The sequence below is a fragment of the Euleptes europaea genome, chromosome 6 (genome assembly GCF_029931775.1).
Source record: "Euleptes europaea isolate rEulEur1 chromosome 6, rEulEur1.hap1, whole genome shotgun sequence".
Lineage (NCBI taxonomy): Eukaryota > Metazoa > Chordata > Lepidosauria > Squamata > Sphaerodactylidae > Euleptes > Euleptes europaea.
Window position 1 is genome coordinate 25783393 of NC_079317.1, and position 19294 is coordinate 25802686.

The window sequence follows — 19294 nt, forward strand, 5'->3', positions numbered from 1 at the left end:
ACAAATTCCAGTTAAAATGGCATTGAAATCACTTCCTCAGCTCCACCTTTTGATGTCACTGGGGCAGGTCTTCATTTGAAGATGCGGGTTTGTTGCTGCCATGTATAATTTAAGCTTTAGTTGCTGGGTTGGGGTAGCTTGAATATAAATGAATGTCTCTGGGGGGAAAACAGAGCAGGCATCAGACTTTGCTCTGTGGAGAGAAGAGTTGGTTTTTATATGCCGATTTTCTCTGCCTTTTAAGGGGAATCAAACCGGCTTACAATCTCCTTCCCTTCCTCTCCCCACAATAGACACCTTGTGAGGTAAGTGAGGCTGAGAGAGCTCTAAGAGAACTATGACTAGCTCAAGGTTACCTAGCTGGCTTCATGTGTAGGAGTGGGGAAACCAACCTGGTTCACCAGATTAGAGTCTGCCACTCTTAACCACTACACCACGCTAGCTCTCTGGTTGGGATAGGAGTAGGGTCCACTCCACTGTGAGTACAGCACTACTGTAACCTGTAGTAGGGATTTACAATGGGTGTGGGAAGAGGGGTGAGGACATGCTGGATGGCAGTAATGGTAATAGGTGGCTCTGGAAAAATCTTTTAATTCCTACTGTTTCTAAATCCTTGATCTTACTTTCTTAGAGATCCACGGCCAACGAACCAACGCGTCAACAAGCATGTCAACAATGACGTCAGCCTCCGGATTCAAAACCTCACCATCTTGGTCCGAAATATCAAGACCTATTATCAGGTATGTCTTCTCTACCTTTGCAGCACAGATACTGAAAAACTAGCAGGCCCCAGCTACAATGAGAGACCTGCCACAGGAAATAAAGAGGAAACTGTGTTGGAGGAATAAATGTTTTCAGTTAGCATTCGGGTCCTTGCAGCATATTAGCTGCATGTATGTGTTTAAAGGTGAGGATGTTTTGATTGTGTCAAATGGATTGTGTAAATTGTCTTGATTGTAGATAACCATGGTAATATGTACAGTGAAGTGGGTGAAGTTGGATACCATCACACTGTAGGTATCTGTGCAAAGCTGTTGCTAGCAACGATGTTGACACATTGGTCTTTCAGAAGAACATGATATTCCAGTTACTCCCCCTCCTTGCATTGGTCAATAAATAATGAATTCCTGTGACTGTTTTCCTAATTGGTTTAGAAGAGGAACCAGTCATTGAGTTGCCACTGGCTCATGGTGACCCCATTTATAGGATATTCCAAGCAAGAGACAAACAGAGGTGGTTTGCCATTGCCTTCCTCTGCAGAGCAATCCTAGTCTTCCATCCAGTTACTGACCATGGTCCACCCTGCTTCGCTTCCATGCCCTGATGAACTCAGGGTTTACTTTCCTGTAATTTGCATTCATTTCCAAATGCATGCAAAATTCTATATGGACATGAGAAGAAATAACTCCAAAATGGGATAATCTGTGGGTGGTGACCCTTTGAAGCCTTTTATACTGGATGGTTGGATTACTAGTCTGCTTCCAGTTGTATCCATTATTTTACATTGGGGGTGGAGGGTGGGGGATCCAGATCCCCTGTCTTGCTGCAGCCCAGCCCTGCACTTGTGCTCTATGGCATATCTTCAGGAGTCCCTGACCCTCAGGAAAAGGTGTGCAGCTGACACAGAAAGCTATTAGGAGGAGGGGAAAGGCAGAAAAGATCTGCTACCACGAACACCTTCTGTTTGTTGGAGCTTGGCTCTAACCCTTTATCTTTCTCAGAACTGATTTCTGTCCTACTAGGGCAGTGGTCGGCAAACCGCGGCTCCCAAGCTGCATGCGGCTCTTTGGCCCCTTGAGTGCAACTCTGCACACGCGGGGGTATCGGTCGGTCGGATGATGGGAGAGGCGGCGGCGGCTGTCGTCGGCTCCGCTGTGCGAATGAACTGAGCCTCTCCTACCGGCGGCGGCCCTTTCCCATCTCCGGGGGCGGGGGCGGCCAAGGGAGGCGTGAAGCGGCCTGAGAGGGGAAGACCCACCCTCCTTCCTTGGCGTGGTACTTCCCTTACAATAAAAATATATATACACTGTCAGTTTGCATTCTCCCCCCCCCACCTCCGCCCCCAACAAACCAATCTGTTTAAAGCTTCACCCCTCGGGCCAGTTCTGCCTCCTCCCCCCCTCTGAGGTCCGCGCCCTGGGCGGCCGCCCTTGTCCTGCCTCTCTCACGGCAGCCCCCCCAGCCATGACCCAAGAGGGGAGCGGGGGCAGGGGGCTCTGCTGAGGGAGGCGGTGAGACCCCAGCCCCTACCCCGCTCCTCTGGCGGCCTCTGATCCGGGCTGAGACCCCCCCAGGCCCCTGCATGGAGTGCGGAGGCAGCACCGGCGGTTCCCCCCCCCCCCCCGACCCCTTCAGCCGGATCCTCTCAGGGCCTCACTTCCGCCCGGGCGGGAAATACGAAGGGCGGCTGAGTAGCACCTCTTGCCGCAGGCCGGCGCCGGGAGGGGGAGTCGCCGCCGCCTGGTCAGGGGCAGATGCAGACGCCGATGGCAGGGCCGAGGGCCGCGCCGGATGGTGAGCAGCGGCGGCAGCCCCGAAAGGGAGGGAGGGAAGGGCGGAAAAGATGCGGGACTCCTCACCCCCCACACACCTCTCCCGCCCCTCTCTTCTTCTTCTTCTTCTCCAAGTCTGCAAGACTATGCACATTTACCTGTGAGTAAGCACCACTGAACTCATTGAGGCTTACTTCAAAGTAAACATCGTTAGGATTCTGTGGACACTCTCCAAGTGATTTCAGTGGGAGACTTAAGCATGTGCTGGTTACCTTCCTGGACAATAGGGATTTTTAAATCGTTAGTTTTAGTGGGATTGTGCCTCTTATTATGCCCCTTTTATGCTGTATAAATATATATTTTGCTCGACTATCTGTGTAATCCTATGCAGATTTATTCCTTTCTAATTATTTCATTATATCAGTGGGCTTAAACAGCTGTAACTGCATCTGTATCTTATGTTATATTATAATCATGATGTTAGAAATGTTCAGGTTTTTTTAGATTTAGAAATGTGTTACTTAGAAGCTAGAATAGTTTTGTTAAGCTTTAAGGTGCTGCAGGATTCTCTGGCCTGGTTCTTCTCACAGACATGGTGAACCTGGGTCTGGCCTTCACCACTTTCATATTCAAAATGGAAGACCCTTCCTAATTCATAAAGAGACAACAGCTAGAGAGAGCCAGTGTGGTGTAGCAATTAGAGGGTAGGGCTAGGATTTGGGCGACCCGGGCTCAAATCCCAGCTCTGCCATGGAATTTAAACTATAAGTTTAAGAAATTTGGCTCTCAAAAGAAATCTTAATCATTGTACTGTTGATATTTGGCTCTGTTGACTAATGAGTTTGCCGACCGCTGTACTAGGAAGTGTTGATTGGGTAAGGGAATTGGAGAGGAAGCTGGTTAAATTGGCAGATTTTTTTTAAAAAATTGTCCTCTAAATTGTATCAAAATGTTTGGTACTAAAATTGATCTCAGACAACTAATATTTATAAGACATGAAATGATATCGTAGGTGGTCAATTGCAAGCAGTGCCTCGTAAAAACGGGTGAATGCTTTATTTTTATAATAGTTCAGTAAGCATATCAAATGTGCAATTATTGATTAATCAGCTTTTAAAAATCTGTAACACGTGATTCGTCGAAGGGTTAATTTCTGATCGTTGTTGGTAATAATGCTTAAATGTTCGATCAGTGCAGTAATTAGAATAGCTTACCTTGTGAACCCCTCCCATTGTCTACCACCTGGGAACTAGCCTTCATTGTTCATCTGCAGTTTGGCTCTGCTGTAAATGCTCTTGTAGAACTCTAGAGGTTGGTCAGTAGAGAGGATTCCCAATGCACTTGGCATTCAGTTGCCTATAAATTCTGGGTATTCATCCTAGAAAGATCATGCCTTTTTTCTGTTTCCTAGGCTGAGCTATTGAGATCCAGTAACAAATCACAATCCACGTTATACTTTTTGTTAGGGCCAGCTACAATGACAAAAAAGAGCATGCAAGCTTTTTAGTTCACCAGAATTTTTCTTCAGACTGGATGTTACAAAATAAAAAAGAGGTGAAGGGAGAAAATGAGATATTTCAGGCCATGGTTTTAAAGTCCTGTTCACACCAGCAATTGAAAATTCACCAGTGGGTCGTATGTATTCCTGAGCCATACTGCAGCATACTTTGCTGTGTACCTGTTTTCTAACTTATGCAGAACACATAGTTGTTACAACAGTTCATGTGTGTAGCTACTTTTTACTGCTAGGCATTGAAAGGTTACTTTATGCTTCACTGCAGAAGAGCAAGTGTGGTACAATCAATATACAGTCTAGGTGACCACAAAGTTTATGCATCTTGCAAGCATTTGTGAAATGCAGATACTATAACTTTCACCCCAGTATCATTCCTGACTACCCTATGCCCTCCTATCTGTGCCTATCATGTAAATCTCCCCAAAAATACATTGTGTTGGGGGAAATACCCCCGTCCTATATAAAGATAGCCTAAGATGTCGATCCATAAATCACAGGCAACCCCAATATAGCCTCTGCCTTTGAGGCTGATGAGCTCTCTTAAACTGCAGAAGAGTCCTTTTGGTCGATGCGGGAAGGAGAAATAACTCTGCATCAGGCAGCTAACCTGTTCCAGCACCTTGCCTGTTCCAAGCAGCTGAATTTATTTTTAAAGCCTCATAAATCTAGTCACTATTGTAATACGAAAAATACAGATCTGTATTTCATAATGCCAAGAGGTACTGGTAGGAGCTGTAATAGCAAGACTGAGCATGTTTCTTTCTGCTCCATGCTTTGAAATGTCTAACTATGTCGCTGCTTTGTCTAGCAAGTGTATTTCCTTGTTAGAGGTGTAAGTCATGCCTCTCTGCTCATATTCAGTAGTGCGTTTCTGAGGAGCTGAAGCCTGTTTTATTCTTGGGCTTTGCCTCTCTTCTAGTCTCCCCTTCCTCCAGGATTAAAGAATCACTGGCTTTAGGAAATTTGATGTGGGTATAAGGAAGAGCTGGAACATATTCCAAATCTTGCATCCTGTTTACCACACATGATTTTATGCTACATGTAAAAGAGTTTCAACCTGTTAATTCTCAGTAATTATTTTGAAATTTCCTGTTTGGCTTTGGCATTTTGAACAAAAGGTTTTTTGGGGGGCGGGGGTTGCATACATTTAAGCAATATCTCTTAATAGCAGGAGGTAAACTGGGTTAGCAAGAGAAAATGTGATTGATTTAAACTGGAGGCTGGAAATGGGAGGGGAGGTTCCTTAAGAAACAATGGAAACAGTGACCCACTGCTTCCGTAAGGGAAGTGTGAACTTCTGGATGCCCACAGCTATGATGATGGTATCCCTTTGTTCAGCTTATTGCTCAGTAATTGTTTCTTCTAGGATTGTCCTGGGGGTCAAATGTGGGATATTAATATTTTGTTATTCTTTAGCATATGAAGTTGCGGAGTAATCATTTTTTCCCTTTCCCATCTCTTCCTGCCCAAAGTACTTGGAGCTTGTACTCCAAAATATAATCTTATCTGTAATCACAATAACTGATTCTCTGTTCTCCCAGCCTGCCTAAAAAATCAGATATTAATACATTCCCTGAGAGATGTGTGATCAAAATGTTCCTTGGTGTTTCATTAAAAGAGCTGAGTATTTAATCAACACTGCTGGTTAAAGAGCATTTAGATTGAGACCTGACTGTCAGGAATTGAGGGATGTAAAAATGGAAGCATACCAGGAATCTAGAGATTAGGAACTGATCAACAAAAGTATGACAAATTGTTAAACTTTTAAGTCTTAACGAAATAGTCCACTTGGAGTATAGTAGGCAACATTAAAGTGTCATTTTTATTATCTTGAAAACCTCTTCTTGGTTTTTGGCAATTAAGGTGCAGTCTAAGCTGGAATGTATTCACAAATACAAGAGACCACAAGGGCCATCCAGTCCAACCCCCTGCCATGCAGGATCCCACAATCAAAACACTCCCGACAGATGGCCATCCAGCCTCTGCTTAAAGACCTCCAAAGACAGGGACTCCACCCACCCCCTGAGGCAGTGCATTCCACAGTCGAACCGCCCTCACTGCCCTGTTTTGAATTGCTTGTGTATACTATTTTTCTGGGGTAGTGGTGATATTTAGATCAGTAAATTTATAAAAAAATATAAATTAAAAAAAGGTTTTGTGGATGTAACTTTTCTACACAAAATTTTGAATTTGGAAACAACATTTACAGAATCATTTGCCAGTAATGGTGGGTTTATTACGATTATTCTGCAAGAACTGAATGGCTGGCAACATTAGCTCTGCCCTCTGCTTGATAGCTACATAAGGCAAAGGATTCTTTGTGATTAGGGACTATGTTGAAAGCTACAAGGGATGCTTGAGGGCTAGTCTGAGCCCCTGAACTCAGAAAAAAAGCAAACTTCATGCTGGGGAGTATTAGGAAAGGGATTGATACTAAAGCAACCAATACTGAATGCCCTTATTTCAAAGTCATGGTACAGCCTCATTTGTAGCATTGTCAACCTGCAGGTGGTGGCTGGAGAACTCACAGAATTACAACTGGCCTCCAGGCAACAGGGATCAGTTTCCTTAGAAAAAATGGCTGACTTGGAAGGTGGACTTTGTAGCATTATACCCCTCTGAGGTATACCCCTCACACTCCCAGGTTCCACCCTCAAAATCTCAAGGAATTTATCAACTAAGAGCTGGCAACCCTATTAACTGTGTACAGTTCTGGTTGTGAAGTCTCTGGGAAGATATTACAGAGTTGGGAAAAGTACAGAAGATGATAACCAAGATAATTAAGAGGCTGAAGCACCTTTCCCATGAGGAAAAGTTAGAATCTGGGACTTTTTGGTTTCGAAAAAAGAAACACCTGAGAAGGGAGCATGATAGAGGTTTATAAAATTATGCATGAGGTGGAGAAAGTGGACAGAGGAAGCTTATTCTCCCTCTCCGATTTTACTAGAACTCAGGGGCACCTAATGAAGTTGATGGGCAATAAGTTCAGCACAGACAAAAGGAAATACTTCTTCATGAGTAATTAAATTTTAGGACTGGCTGAGAGTGGATGTAGTGATGGCCATGACCATGGGTGGCTTTAACAGGTGTGTTAGACAGATTCATGGAGGAGAGATTCATCAGCAGCTACTACCCAATGGTGACTAAAGGGAACTTCCATATTCTGAGGCAACAAACCTATGAACCCCAGTGTCAGGTGTGTAGCACCAAGGGGTGGCCTTGGGCTTCCATGGCAACTAGTTGGCTACTGTATGGGGCAGGATGCTGAACTGGTTGCAGGATGCTGAACTGGTTTGGTCCAGCCGGGCTTTTCTTACATCCCATTACCAGTCTCTAACATACAAGGTACTTTACCTTTGTACCTTCTTTGTTTCCCTAAAAAGGCAGGCACCAGCCTGAGGCAGCTTGCATCTTAGATTTCAGTAGTGGAGATAACTTGAGAAGGAGAAAGTAAGGAGGAGGAAGCAAAAGAGCAATAAGGTTTTCCACTTTCTGACAGAACTTATTTTAATTAGAACGAGAGACTGCTGTGCCAAAGCAAGCTGGGTTTCCACAGGATAAGTTAAAAATTCCTGGTGGTTTACGGAGCCCGTTTGTCAATTTTGGTTGAAGTTCAACTCTATCAACCATGATAAAGATGCAGATTCACTAAAGTCATTCTAATTCATTCTCCTGGGCAAAGACCTTGATCATTGTAGCAGAAGGAAATACAAATGCATTATTGCTGCATAATAAAAGTGCAATCACAAGAAAATAGAAATGTAGCACTGTTGTAACATGGTAGACAAAAATACATTTTAAATTTGGGGCTGCTTCTTTGTCAGTCATGCCTTTTTCTAAACTCATGAAAAGGAATCTGATGCGGAGCCTTCATGCCTTTCAAGAAGGCTGTATCCACACGTCCCATTAAGCTGTTGTGCACGAACCTGACTTGTTGATGCGCTTGTGTGTGCCTGGCTTCTGCCTTCTCTTCCCTCCCTTGCCTGAGGAAAGATGACGGAGTGTGGTTACTTGCAGCATATAATTGCAGACAAAGTTATCCTGTACTATCTTCTGCCCTGCAAGCCAAGATTCTAAGCTACCTGGTTTGTGAGGAGGAAACAAGGTCTGGTTAACCCAAGTACTTGCATTTTTGTATTGTGGATCATTGATATCTGCTTTATTCCAGGATTCCTTCATTGCGCTCAGTATGATGTGCAGAGAGGAGGTAGGTGAGCAAGTGAGCCCAGTGATGTGTGGGGTTGATGGGCACGGTCAGTTTTAATGTCCTCTGAACGTGAAGTCTGAACGCAGCCTTCCTGGATTGTGCTTCAGATAGCTGTGTAGTACTCTCCTGTGAGCAAAGCTAACTTCAAAGACTGATAAACTTATTGGCAAATCCTTCCAGCCTGGAATTCATTAGCGAAGATTTGTCACTAACTCAGTTTTCCAACACTGCAATGAAGGACAATAGAAATAATGGTCATTAACTTTCTGACCTGTTTGCATTCCTTGGATGGGGGAGGGAAGATACACAAGCTCAAAAATATTTGTTACCTATGACCTTTCCAGTGTGTGTGGTGTGTTTGCCATAGATTCCAGCTACTATTTTCATCATGTCAGGAGAACTAGCGGCTTCTTTGTATAGTTGCTCTTGGTGGCCGGGGTGTGTGGGTTAGGATAGGTTTTTTTTAATTATTATTTAACTTTATTAAGAAACAACAATAGAGGAAACACAAAAGAAAAAATTTAAGTTACAATTGAGATCCAAAATCAAACAATGTCAAAATTTCTTCACTGAGACTTTCAGACTATACAAAGAATAGTCGTATCTTCTCAATTTACTTTGACTTCCCAAGCTTATTCTGGTTGATATTCATCTGTCTCGATTATATCACGCATTTTATGGATTACTCTATATTAAAACAATTGTGAATAGAAAAAACTCATAATAAACCAATACCTAAATAAAATTTGTCTTAAGACTCATAAATTTGTGTAGTCCAATCATATTTTCAAACCATATTTTAAGTTGATATAATTTTGAAATGGCATCCATGTTAAGTCATATTTATCCAAGTTTTTATCCTCGTAAAGAGCAGTCAATCTAGCGGACTCTTTGTAATCCAAAAGTTTAAAGATCCAATCTTCCTTCTTGGGAACCTTGCTGTTCTTCCATTTCTGAGCAAAAGTTATTCTTGCTGCTGTTGTAGCATACATAAGAAAGACCGTATTGTCAGCATATATTGCTTTATCAATAATATTCAAAAGACATAAAGGAATACTCTTTTTAATATTAATTTTTAGCATCTTACTTAATTCTTGACTAATCATTGACCAAAACCTTTTAGCTTTTTTACACTCTCACCACATGTGTATATAGTTTGCTTCTTTCTTTCTACATTTCCAGCAGTGTGATGGAGTTCTATTATTAAACCTGTGTAGTCCTCTTGGCAAATAATGCCACCTATAAAACATTTTGTAGTAATTTTCTTTTAGACTAATACAGGGAGTGAATTTTTGTGTTTGATTCCAGCTTTTTTCCCATTGAGACATATTTATATGCTGCCCTATAGCTTGGGCCCATTTCACCATGGTTTCTTTTACTACTGCCTGCTCTGTCTCTAACATAAGAAGAAATTTATAAAATTTTGATAGAAATTTATCTTCTTTTTCAATTATTTCTTTTTCTAACCATGATTTTTGAGGATTAATGCCCCTTTTTGAATCTGATTTGAATAATTCCTGAAATTGTCTGTATAAATACCAATCTTTGCTGCAACAGATTATATCTTCTCTAGTTTTTAAGATAATTTCTTTATTATGTACATAAAGTATGCCTCTGTATTTCAGGTTATATGAAGTGGGATATATAATCTACTTATCCTATCTATAGGATCAGTCCAGAGTGGTATTTTATTTTCAAAATTTAATTTATATTTATCCCAAATTTTAAATAAACCTTTTCTAATAAAATGCTTTAAAAAAAAATTGTCAGCCAAAAAGAACTTGATTTATCAATAAGTAATTTAAAAACTGAAAAAACACCTGGTCCAGATGGTTTTCCTGCTTTATTTTACTAAACATTTAGAGAGGGTTAGGATAGGTTTTTTAAAAGGTACAGCATCCTTGTTTGTTGGTACTCTGACCGTACTGTTCCTTGATCTTTTGTCTGAACATCTTACATAGGTTGACTTTAACCAGATCAGGAGCACAAGGGATTGGGGTGGGCGGGGGGGGGGATGTTACCTATTGCACCCCATGTTGGTTGTAGCAGTTTTAGAAGCATGAAAATGAAATACATGCTACAGATTAATTGTATCATGAGCTCAGGCAGGAAACAGGCAGACATCAGATGAATGGCTTAGGCATTGTGGTCTCCAGGTAACTATTATCTCATTAAAAACTGCTGATCCATTAACACTTAAGTGTGTGGTTTACAAGCAATGCTGCAGCAAAGGATGGGGAGAAAAAGATGTTCCCTAGATTTCCTGAATTTAAAACACAGCTTAGAGCAGGGAGGAAATTACAATAGGTGCTTATTCTCTTAAGGTATGTGTTTGGTTGTCCCTGTAAGCATTTTTGACACCACTGTATGAGAAAGCAGCATATGCATTTAAATAGAACACTTGCTTAACACCAAGCAGTGTTATCTGGATAGCATGAAGGCTGTAGGCCAGGGAAATTACATTAACTTGAGCCAGGAATCTGATAATCTATGGGCCTGCAGGCTCTGATTTACTCTGGCACTGGGAGAAAGGGGAGCTGAGGAAGTATCACCACCACTATCCTGCACCGAAATGAAGCCACCTATTAGCCTAGCATTCACTGAAGTGGTAAACCTGTGTCTGGACTATACCATTTCAGACTGCAGGTGGGAGTGCCCATGACTGAATGCTCTTCTGTTCAAAAGTATTCCTTCAATATAAGAAAATAGTATGTTAGGAAAAACATTAGAACCTTTCTCTCTGATGCTTCTTAATTCTGATTCCTAGTACACTTGGGGAGTTTTGGAAATTAAAGAAGTTACCTTAATAGACATTTTAGTGATGTCCAGTTTCACTAGTAGGCCTTGGCTCAGTTCAGTTTAATTAAAAAAAATCTCTCCTGCGCTATTTGTATAGATCTAGTTGAGACAGCTTTAAAAACAAAAATAAGAGAAGACAAAATTAAAACACTCCATGAAAGAATACACGAGGACTTTGAAATGAGTAGATGAAAACTATTGTAGCATCAGTGGGACAAAAAAAATTGCAACAGTTTTTAGAGGTAAAATCTTCCTAAAAGCCATCAGAACAAAGTAGGACAAACTGTCGAATACTTCAGTTACCAAAAAGCTTCTGAAACATACAAGACTGCATATTTTATGCCAAGCAAGCTTTTGTAGAGAGGGAATTCATCAATCTGGTGCTGCCACAGAAAAGGCCCTGTTTCTAATATTAAAAAAAAAGATAACCCCTCCCCCTCCACCCACCAATAACAGTGACCCTTCACTGTAATGAGTAAAACATATTGATACCCTTCTGAGTTTGTATTTTGTGTTACTTAACTTTTTTCTTTGTATTGTTTTTTGTTTATAATTTGTTTAATTTTTTTTATTTCTGTTAAAAAAAAACCAATAAAAATTTTTAAAAAAGAAAAGGCCCTGTTTCTAGCGCACACAAATCGTAACTCTCTTGTCAGTTGGGAACACATGGTGGAGCAGGGACTTAGACAACTTCCTTAACTGGTGGGCAGATTCTTTTGGCAGAAGGTGATCCTTCAGTCTGGCTAGAGCTCACCCAACTGAATGCCTGCGTGGCTTCAGAAATCAAACATTCCCCCAACAAATGATTCCATTTATAGATACAAAGTAATAAGGGTGGGCCCACTGATTCTCAGTTTTTGGTTTAGAAGCTGCTGGAGAAGACAGTGGGTAATGAGAGGCTTATTGATGGCAAATCCACTTGTTAATTTAAATGTAATGTGTTTTTAATATGAATCTGAATTGTATAAGACTCTTTAAGTCTGTGCTGGCAGCATTTGATTTTCTTAAAACAGGAACTAGTTCTAATGCAACCGTGTGGCTCGGGTAAGTAAAACCGGTCTGCCTTGCATAGCTATTGGTGTGTGAAGCATTCAAACCTCTGCAATAAGTGCTGTGTAGTAGTGTATGAACATGCATTCTCTTTAACCCAGTGTGCAGCTTGATAGTGGGGGTTTGGAAGTAAAGTTTTTAAACTCTCTTATGCTTTCATGTAGCCAAGAGGAATCTCCAGATAGGAATCAATGCAACAGACTGAAGCGGTTACTGTGAAGCCGTCACCGTCTGTCAGCTCATTTAATATGAAGTATAACACCATTTTAATTGCCGTGAAGCACAGGGACAAGATGGAAAATAAACAGCCGTCAAGCAACCATGTTTGAAATAACACAGATTGCTCGGCTGGCATCTGGACCCGGGGGCGTGGGGAACGGCCTTCATTCTGCAGTTGCCAAGAGACCTGCTGTTCTGAGACCCTTTGGCATTCATTGGGTTAAAGGAAGGAAAGGGTCAGTCTGGGATTAATGCTGGCCTTATTTGGAACAGCTGTCTTGCAGTGAGGCTTAAAAGGCTGAGCTCTCCTGGGAACCACAGGAATTATAACTAGAAAATGGAAGCAGGTGAATCTCTGGTAGGAATCCATTGTGCTTGAGAAGCAAGACATGTTATGGAGAATTATGTCATGTTAACAAAAGTCTGCATATGCCAGACTTCTGAAATATAGCGCAAATTTTTAAAAGTGCCATACAATTTTAGCACGGTTCAGTAGATTAAAGTTATTTGATCAAGCTACAATCAGTTCTGTATTGCTGAATTGAGACATATCTGAAGTTGGTTTACACCTGGAATTCAACCTAGGAGGAAGTTGGGAGCAGCTGTCTGGTTCGTGTGCATTTTTATTTATTTACTTCCTTTGGACACAGCTTTTCTGCTCAGTGTGGATCCCATAGTGGCTTACAGTATTCTCTTCTGCTTCGTTTTATCCACACAACTATGCTGTGAGGTAGGATACGCTGAGAGTGTGTGACTGGCCCAAGGTCGCCCATAAGGCTTCCATGGCAGAGGAGCTGGGTCTCCCAGATCCTACTCCAACACTTTAACCACTGCACAGAACTGGCTCTCTTCTCCCCCACCAGTCCTTACCATACATGAAAGGTGACATTTACCACGGAAATCCTGCATTCATGTGGATACCAAGATCTCTGTGACTCTGAGGGGAATGTGGATTACCACAGAGTCCACTAATAATGTACTTTCTAAAGAGATGATCCTGAGGTATACATTCCTAGAATCTGAACAAAATGTGCAGGGTATTCAAAAATGTTCTGGGTAATACAAGGAAGCTATTTTTTTTCCTAACAAACACGCTCCGTAGTGCCTCCCCCCCCCCTTCAAATATTATTTATTTAGTTAGAAAATGTTTGTGCTGCCAGCTCAAGGTGGATCGCAAAGTACAAGCAATACAATAAAATCATAACAATGGCAACATAAGAAGTAACAATATTAAGGCTTAAAGGAAACATTCAGGAGTCTAAAATAACATCCATAAAAACAGTTCTCGGGCTAGCAGCAAACCTTTAATACAGCCAAAGAGATTGGAACCCCTCAGTGAGAAACCTTGTTAAGAAGAAATGGGTTGTCCTCGTTCCTAAAGGTAAAGCAGGCACCAGGCAAGCCCTGAGGGGAGGGCGTTCCAAAGTCAAAGTGCCACCACTGGAAAAGCCCTGCCTCTGGTTGCCGCTGTCCTCACCTCTGCTGGCTGGGCATAGAGAGCAAGATTTGGAAGGAGGATCTTAACAGGCAGGCATAAGAGCAAACTGTTTCCATGATCAAGCCACAATGGGAAGTGCTGCTGCTGAAGAAGGTTGACACCTTTGTGCGCACAGTTTGGTTGTACGCTCTCGGCCTTTGCAGGTAGCCTAGGGCTCTCATCACTTTATTATGCCCACGCACCCATCCTAGGGCTCGTAGGGAGTTGAAAGATCCTGGCTCCCATAAAGCCCAGGAGGCCCTGAATTTCGACATGCCTCATGAGTGTAGCAGAATGCCTCCAAACACAGACAGTGCCTGATAGGAAAAGAAGGATGGCCAAAGCTTGCTCCTGGTAACTGAAGTGAAATAGGAAAGAGCTGCTCCTTCCCTGAAGCTGCCCAGTTCACCATGGAGGGAGCTAACTTGAAGGTCAAGCTAAGCTAGGGCGAGGGTACAGAATGTGGTGGGCCCCAGAAGGATTGAGCATCATTTCTGCACTTGCAAAGCAATGTTTGCTTTTTCAAAGCACAGGATCCTAGCTCTCCGGCTTTTGTAAGTCATGATTTGCAGCTAAGATTTAACTGAATGGTGCATGCGTGCGTCTCTGGATCTGTGAAACAGAAGGCGAAGCTGATAGGAGTCTGCAACAAAGAGTGAGGCTTTCTCAGTAATTTGCTTTGTGCCAGACAGCGTTAATTTTGCCTTGTAATTGACATGACAGTGGGCAGCAATTTTCTAGCTGGTGGTGGCTTCCTGTTTCAGTTAGTGAGCTGGTGTGTGTCAGCTACCCGAATTTTAAAAGGACACCTAAAAGCACACTGCTTGTATCAAAGATGACAGAATGAATTAATGCAGTTCATCATCACATGGCTGTCATCCCCCACCTTGCCTGCAAGCATAATTTTTTTAACCTTTATTATAAATGGCAAATAATTTTCTGCTTAAATGAGGACTGGTAAAATCATATGAATGAGCAGCATGGCTTTTCTATTGCTGCTGAATATTTTATATCACTTTTTTGTCTAGGATGAGGGAGACCTTTTTAAAAAAAAATGCTTGGAGCTTAATTTTGCATTCATCTCTCTTTCATAAAAGACTAAATACTGGCCCTGGTTTAGAAGTATAAATTCCTTTTTCTTAGGGCCACTTTTGCCCTGACCTGGATAGCCCAGGCTAGCCCAGCCTTGCCAGATCTTGATGGTTAAGCAGGGTTGGCCCTGGTTCGTACTTAGATGGGAGACCACTAAGGAAGTCCAGGGTCGCTATGTAGAGGCAGGCAAAAGCAAACCACCTCTGAACATCTCTTGCCTTGAAAACCTTGTAGGGTCGCCATAGGTTGGCTGTGACTTGATGGCACTTTCCACCACCAGGGCCACTTTACACATTATTAAAATTAGGAGGAAGAGCCCAGTGGCGCAAAGTGGTAAGCTGCACTACTGCAGTCCAAGCTCTGCTCATGACCTGAGTTCGATCCCGACGGAAGTTGGTTTCAGCTCAAGGTTGACTCAGCTTTCCGGCTCAAGGTTGACTCAGCTTTCCATCCTTCCAAGGTCAGTAAAATGAGTGCCCAGCTTGCTGGGGGTAAAGGGAAGATGACTGGGGAAGGCACTGGCAAACCACTCCGTAAACAAAGTCTGCCGGAAACGTTGGGATGTGACGTCACCTCATGGGTCAGGAATGACCCGGTGCTTGCACAGGGGACCTTTACCCTTTTTACCTTTAAAATTAGCAGATGGATCATGTGAATCCACAGGTCACCGAATAACATCTTATCTCTTCCTTAAAAAAAAAAAAAATTCTTGCAGTTTGCACCAACTTGGCATAAACATGGTTAGGGGGTGGGGAGGAAAGAGCGGTTTGACAATGTGGTTTATATTACAGTATATTACAGCATGATGCGCTGCTAATTGTGTAACAGGTGGAACTTTCCCTAAGACATACAAACAACATCTACGTTTCTGCTTTCCTGAGCGTATTTCAATTACCTGATGGCCTGGTCACGTGAGGAGCTGGTCAAACTTGGCACCTTCTGTTGCTTCACTGCCAAGCGGAGCCAAAGCTCTGAGCATTGTTTCTGAGGCCTTTACATAATTGAGACGTTGTGTACTGTGTGGTTGAAGTGAGTAATTTTTTGCTTTCCCCTTTATCGTTTGCTTTGGCTCTTTCCCTTGACAACCTCCTTGAGGATTTTAACAGCATCAAAGTAACCATTGTGAATGATCAGAACGTTTGTTTTTAGCAACCAATTTGAAACCGTCCTCACGGACTTATTCCAGTAGAGCGGTCAAGGGCTTTCCTTTTGTTCAGTCCTTTATACTTGGCAATTCACTGTATATGGCAATTTAAAAAAAATGTTCCCTGAAAAATTTAGTGATTGTGCCAAAGTTCTTTCCAGTCAGAACTGCCGTCTGGTTCTTATGCTGAGGTTAAGAGAGGCAGATTTTGGCACGTTTGACATGTTTCAGATGGTTTCAGAAGAAACCGTAGTTGGTTTTTATGGGAATGAGCTTGGGGAGTACTTGGGTTTGTGCATTCCCTCCCCTTGCACACAACTAGGAAATTAAGTGCTTCTCTGACACACCATAGTAGGTTGTTTCAAACGAATCACAAGATGCTGGTTATTCCCTGCTTTCCAAAGCAGGGTTAAACTGTAGTTTGATCTTAAACTACTGTTGTTCTCTGCTCTTCAAACAGTGAACCGTAGTTTGCTGCAGAAGCACTTATTTCCTATGTGTGCAGAAGTAGAGGATGGAGCCTGTAAGCCTGAGGATTATCTACACTTATTCCTGTAGCTACAAACCATGGTTTGTAACTGCATGTAAATCTAGCCTTCCAGGCCAGGCTGGAAATCCACGCATTTCCCCCCCAGTGAGTTCTTTGGTCTGGAAGTAATAGACAAGACAAAGCCTCACACAGCCTTGAGATGTCCCTGTGGGTTGCTAGTAGGTGTGCAAGCTGGTCTCCATCACGGTGCTGAATAGATGACAGCATTGACCTGCATTGGGGCATTTGGCACTCCTGAGGACTTCTGGAAATGTTTATTTCTTAAGTGCAGTGTTATCCTGTGCTTCCTGCAGGGAACTAAGAGTGCCCGACCCAAGGTCACTCAGCAAGCTTCACGGCAGAGTGAGGATTTGAACCCAAGCTCCATCACTCTAGCCACTCCACCACACTGGCTTGTTCATTTGCAATCCATTCTGGATTTTTTGGGGGTGAATCAGTGGGTTTTGTTTCAGTTTGCCACAACAACCCAGAAGGGAATGGGGAGGCTCTGCACATCCCTAATACCTTAACTTCTCCTCCTTCCCCTTCTTCCGTTCTCTGTTATTTATTTGTTTATTTTGTGATTTCTAGCCCTCCCTCCTTGGCCAATGCTAGCCTAATAGACCAGCATTTTCAGAAGACACTTAAAAGCACACGGCTTGTATCAAAGATGACAGAATGAACGAATGCCGTTCATCACATGGCTCTCATCCTCACCTTGCATGCAAGCATAAATTGGCCAATTCAAAAGAGCAGCTGTAGTGCTGATAGACATAACAAAGTGACATAAAATATTCAGTAGCAATAGAAGAGCTAAGCTGCTCGTTCATATGATTTTACAAGTCCTCGTTTAAGCAGAAAATTGTTATTTGCCACTTTATAATAGCCCCTCAGAAGGCTTCTGTAAGACCATAATGGCAGCTTCTCATCTCTGTGTTCATAGTGCAAAAGCTAATCTTTTTAGGAGGCTTATTCGAGGCAGGTCTGTTCAAGTTGCCCTCACAAAATTTGTGGCTCTTGCCCCAAAGGCAAACAGCTTAGAAGTGTGGGAGGCATTGTATCTACCTTGAATAAACAACCTGCTGTTTGCATGATTCTGCTCTTTGAGAAGGGCTTTTCTCTGTGTGTTGCATCAGTGTGGAAGACATCCTGCTTGTGGTTAACAAGAGGATCCTCTGCTGCAGAGCAGACATTTTTTCCCTGCTGCCTTTCACTGCCCTTCATGCATTGACGTTTGGAGCTCAGTGGCTCTTGAAATGACTGTTTCAACTCTTGAGGCACAAGCTTCTGCTGAGCCAAAATGTCTGGGCATGGTTTACTTGTGTGTAAATTCACAGGCTTCCTTTCCTGTTTAAAAGTCCTGCTTCCTGGGCTGGCGGTTGCATTCCAGCACAGTTTGTTTTTGGGCGCACTGTTGCTCCAAGGTTGAATCCAAAGTTTGGTTTGGATCAGTCACTTCAGTCAGCAGGACGGAACTTTTCTGCTTCTCTGCTTTTGCTGCAGCCTACCGACCTCCCAAAAATGTTGCTCCTGGGAGCTGGTGTGTCTTTCAGAACTTCACTGGCTCTCTAGCAACGAATGTTGGTTTCTGTCTTAGTGATAGAACAAATACTGGACAGACAGACCAAACCTTGTAGATGGCAATAGATTACTTTTTTTAAAAGCATTCTAAAGCTTCTGGTCATAGCAAGGCTTTTCCATTTCAAAAGACATACGGAGTATTCCTTCGCTCGGTCACCATGACAACCACATTGATGGATTTTAAATTGTAAATTAAAGCTTCCTGATCATTGTGCATGTGAGTGTAAAGTGCCATCAAGTCACAGCCATAGAGTTTTCAAGGCAAGAGACATTCAAAGGTGGTTTGCCATTCCCCTCCTCTGCACAGTGACCCTGGAATTCCTTGGTGGTCTCCCATCCAAGTACTAACCAGGGCCGACACTGCTTAGCTTCCAAGATCTGGCGAGATCAGGCTAGCCTGGGCCATCACAAGCACTGAATTCTGCCCCCTTTGCTGTCTATGGGAACTCTGTGCTGCCTCTTCTCCGTCTTGAGCCAGTTAGGTGTAGGGAGAGCTGAATTGAATGTTTGACCTGTTGAGTTCGACAATGTCATCCTCTGTAGTCAGGTTGGAAGCTGGAGATGCCTTTTTGCGGAAGCTGGTTCTGCAGCGGACTGAACTAATTCCTGTAGTTCTCTAGTTTCCTACCGACCATTCATTGGCACCAACTAGCTCATGGCCTTCTCTGTGAAAGAACAGGTTTGACAAGGTAAAGCGACACCTTGGCATGGGTATACTTAAACAATGGTGCAGACAGACTTTTATTAAAGTGGCAAGAACAGCCTGAACAAATTCTTTTAAAATGAGAATGGCAGCTTAATTTTGTAGAGTTCTTGGTTAGGTTTTTTTTAGGCTACAAGATGGATATAGTAGTGGCAATTTATCTGAAACCCTCCTCTTGATATAAGTTTCTCCCACATTTTCCAAATCAAAATTTTAGTGCAAAAAAGGGGGGGCTTGGGAGACTCAGATGTTAATACCTCTTCAAGACTGTTTTTGCTCCTTGCCACTGCCACCACCAGGCTGCTGCATCCTCACAACATCATACTAGCCAATCAGGGATCACGTTGTAACCATGGTGTCTTGATGTCAGTCAGTCTTGGCTCTGACACTTTGCTGAGGACAAACAAAGCCAATTTAGAGTAAGGGAAATGTTTACTGTATTACATTGCTTATCACTCTGGATGGGACAGGGTAGACAGGACAGA

General features: G+C 42.7%; 1 protein-coding gene across 1 annotated transcript in view; it reads left to right on the forward strand.

Moving 5' to 3' along the window:
* CCDC88C (coiled-coil domain containing 88C) overlaps positions 1 to 19294 on the forward strand; it is a 133196-nt gene that overhangs the window by 15371 nt on the left and 98531 nt on the right. Inside the window, exon 3 of the mRNA XM_056851343.1 lies at positions 632 to 740. Within this exon, the coding sequence (XP_056707321.1) occupies positions 632 to 740 (109 nt within the window). The remainder of the gene's footprint in view (positions 1 to 631; positions 741 to 19294) is intronic.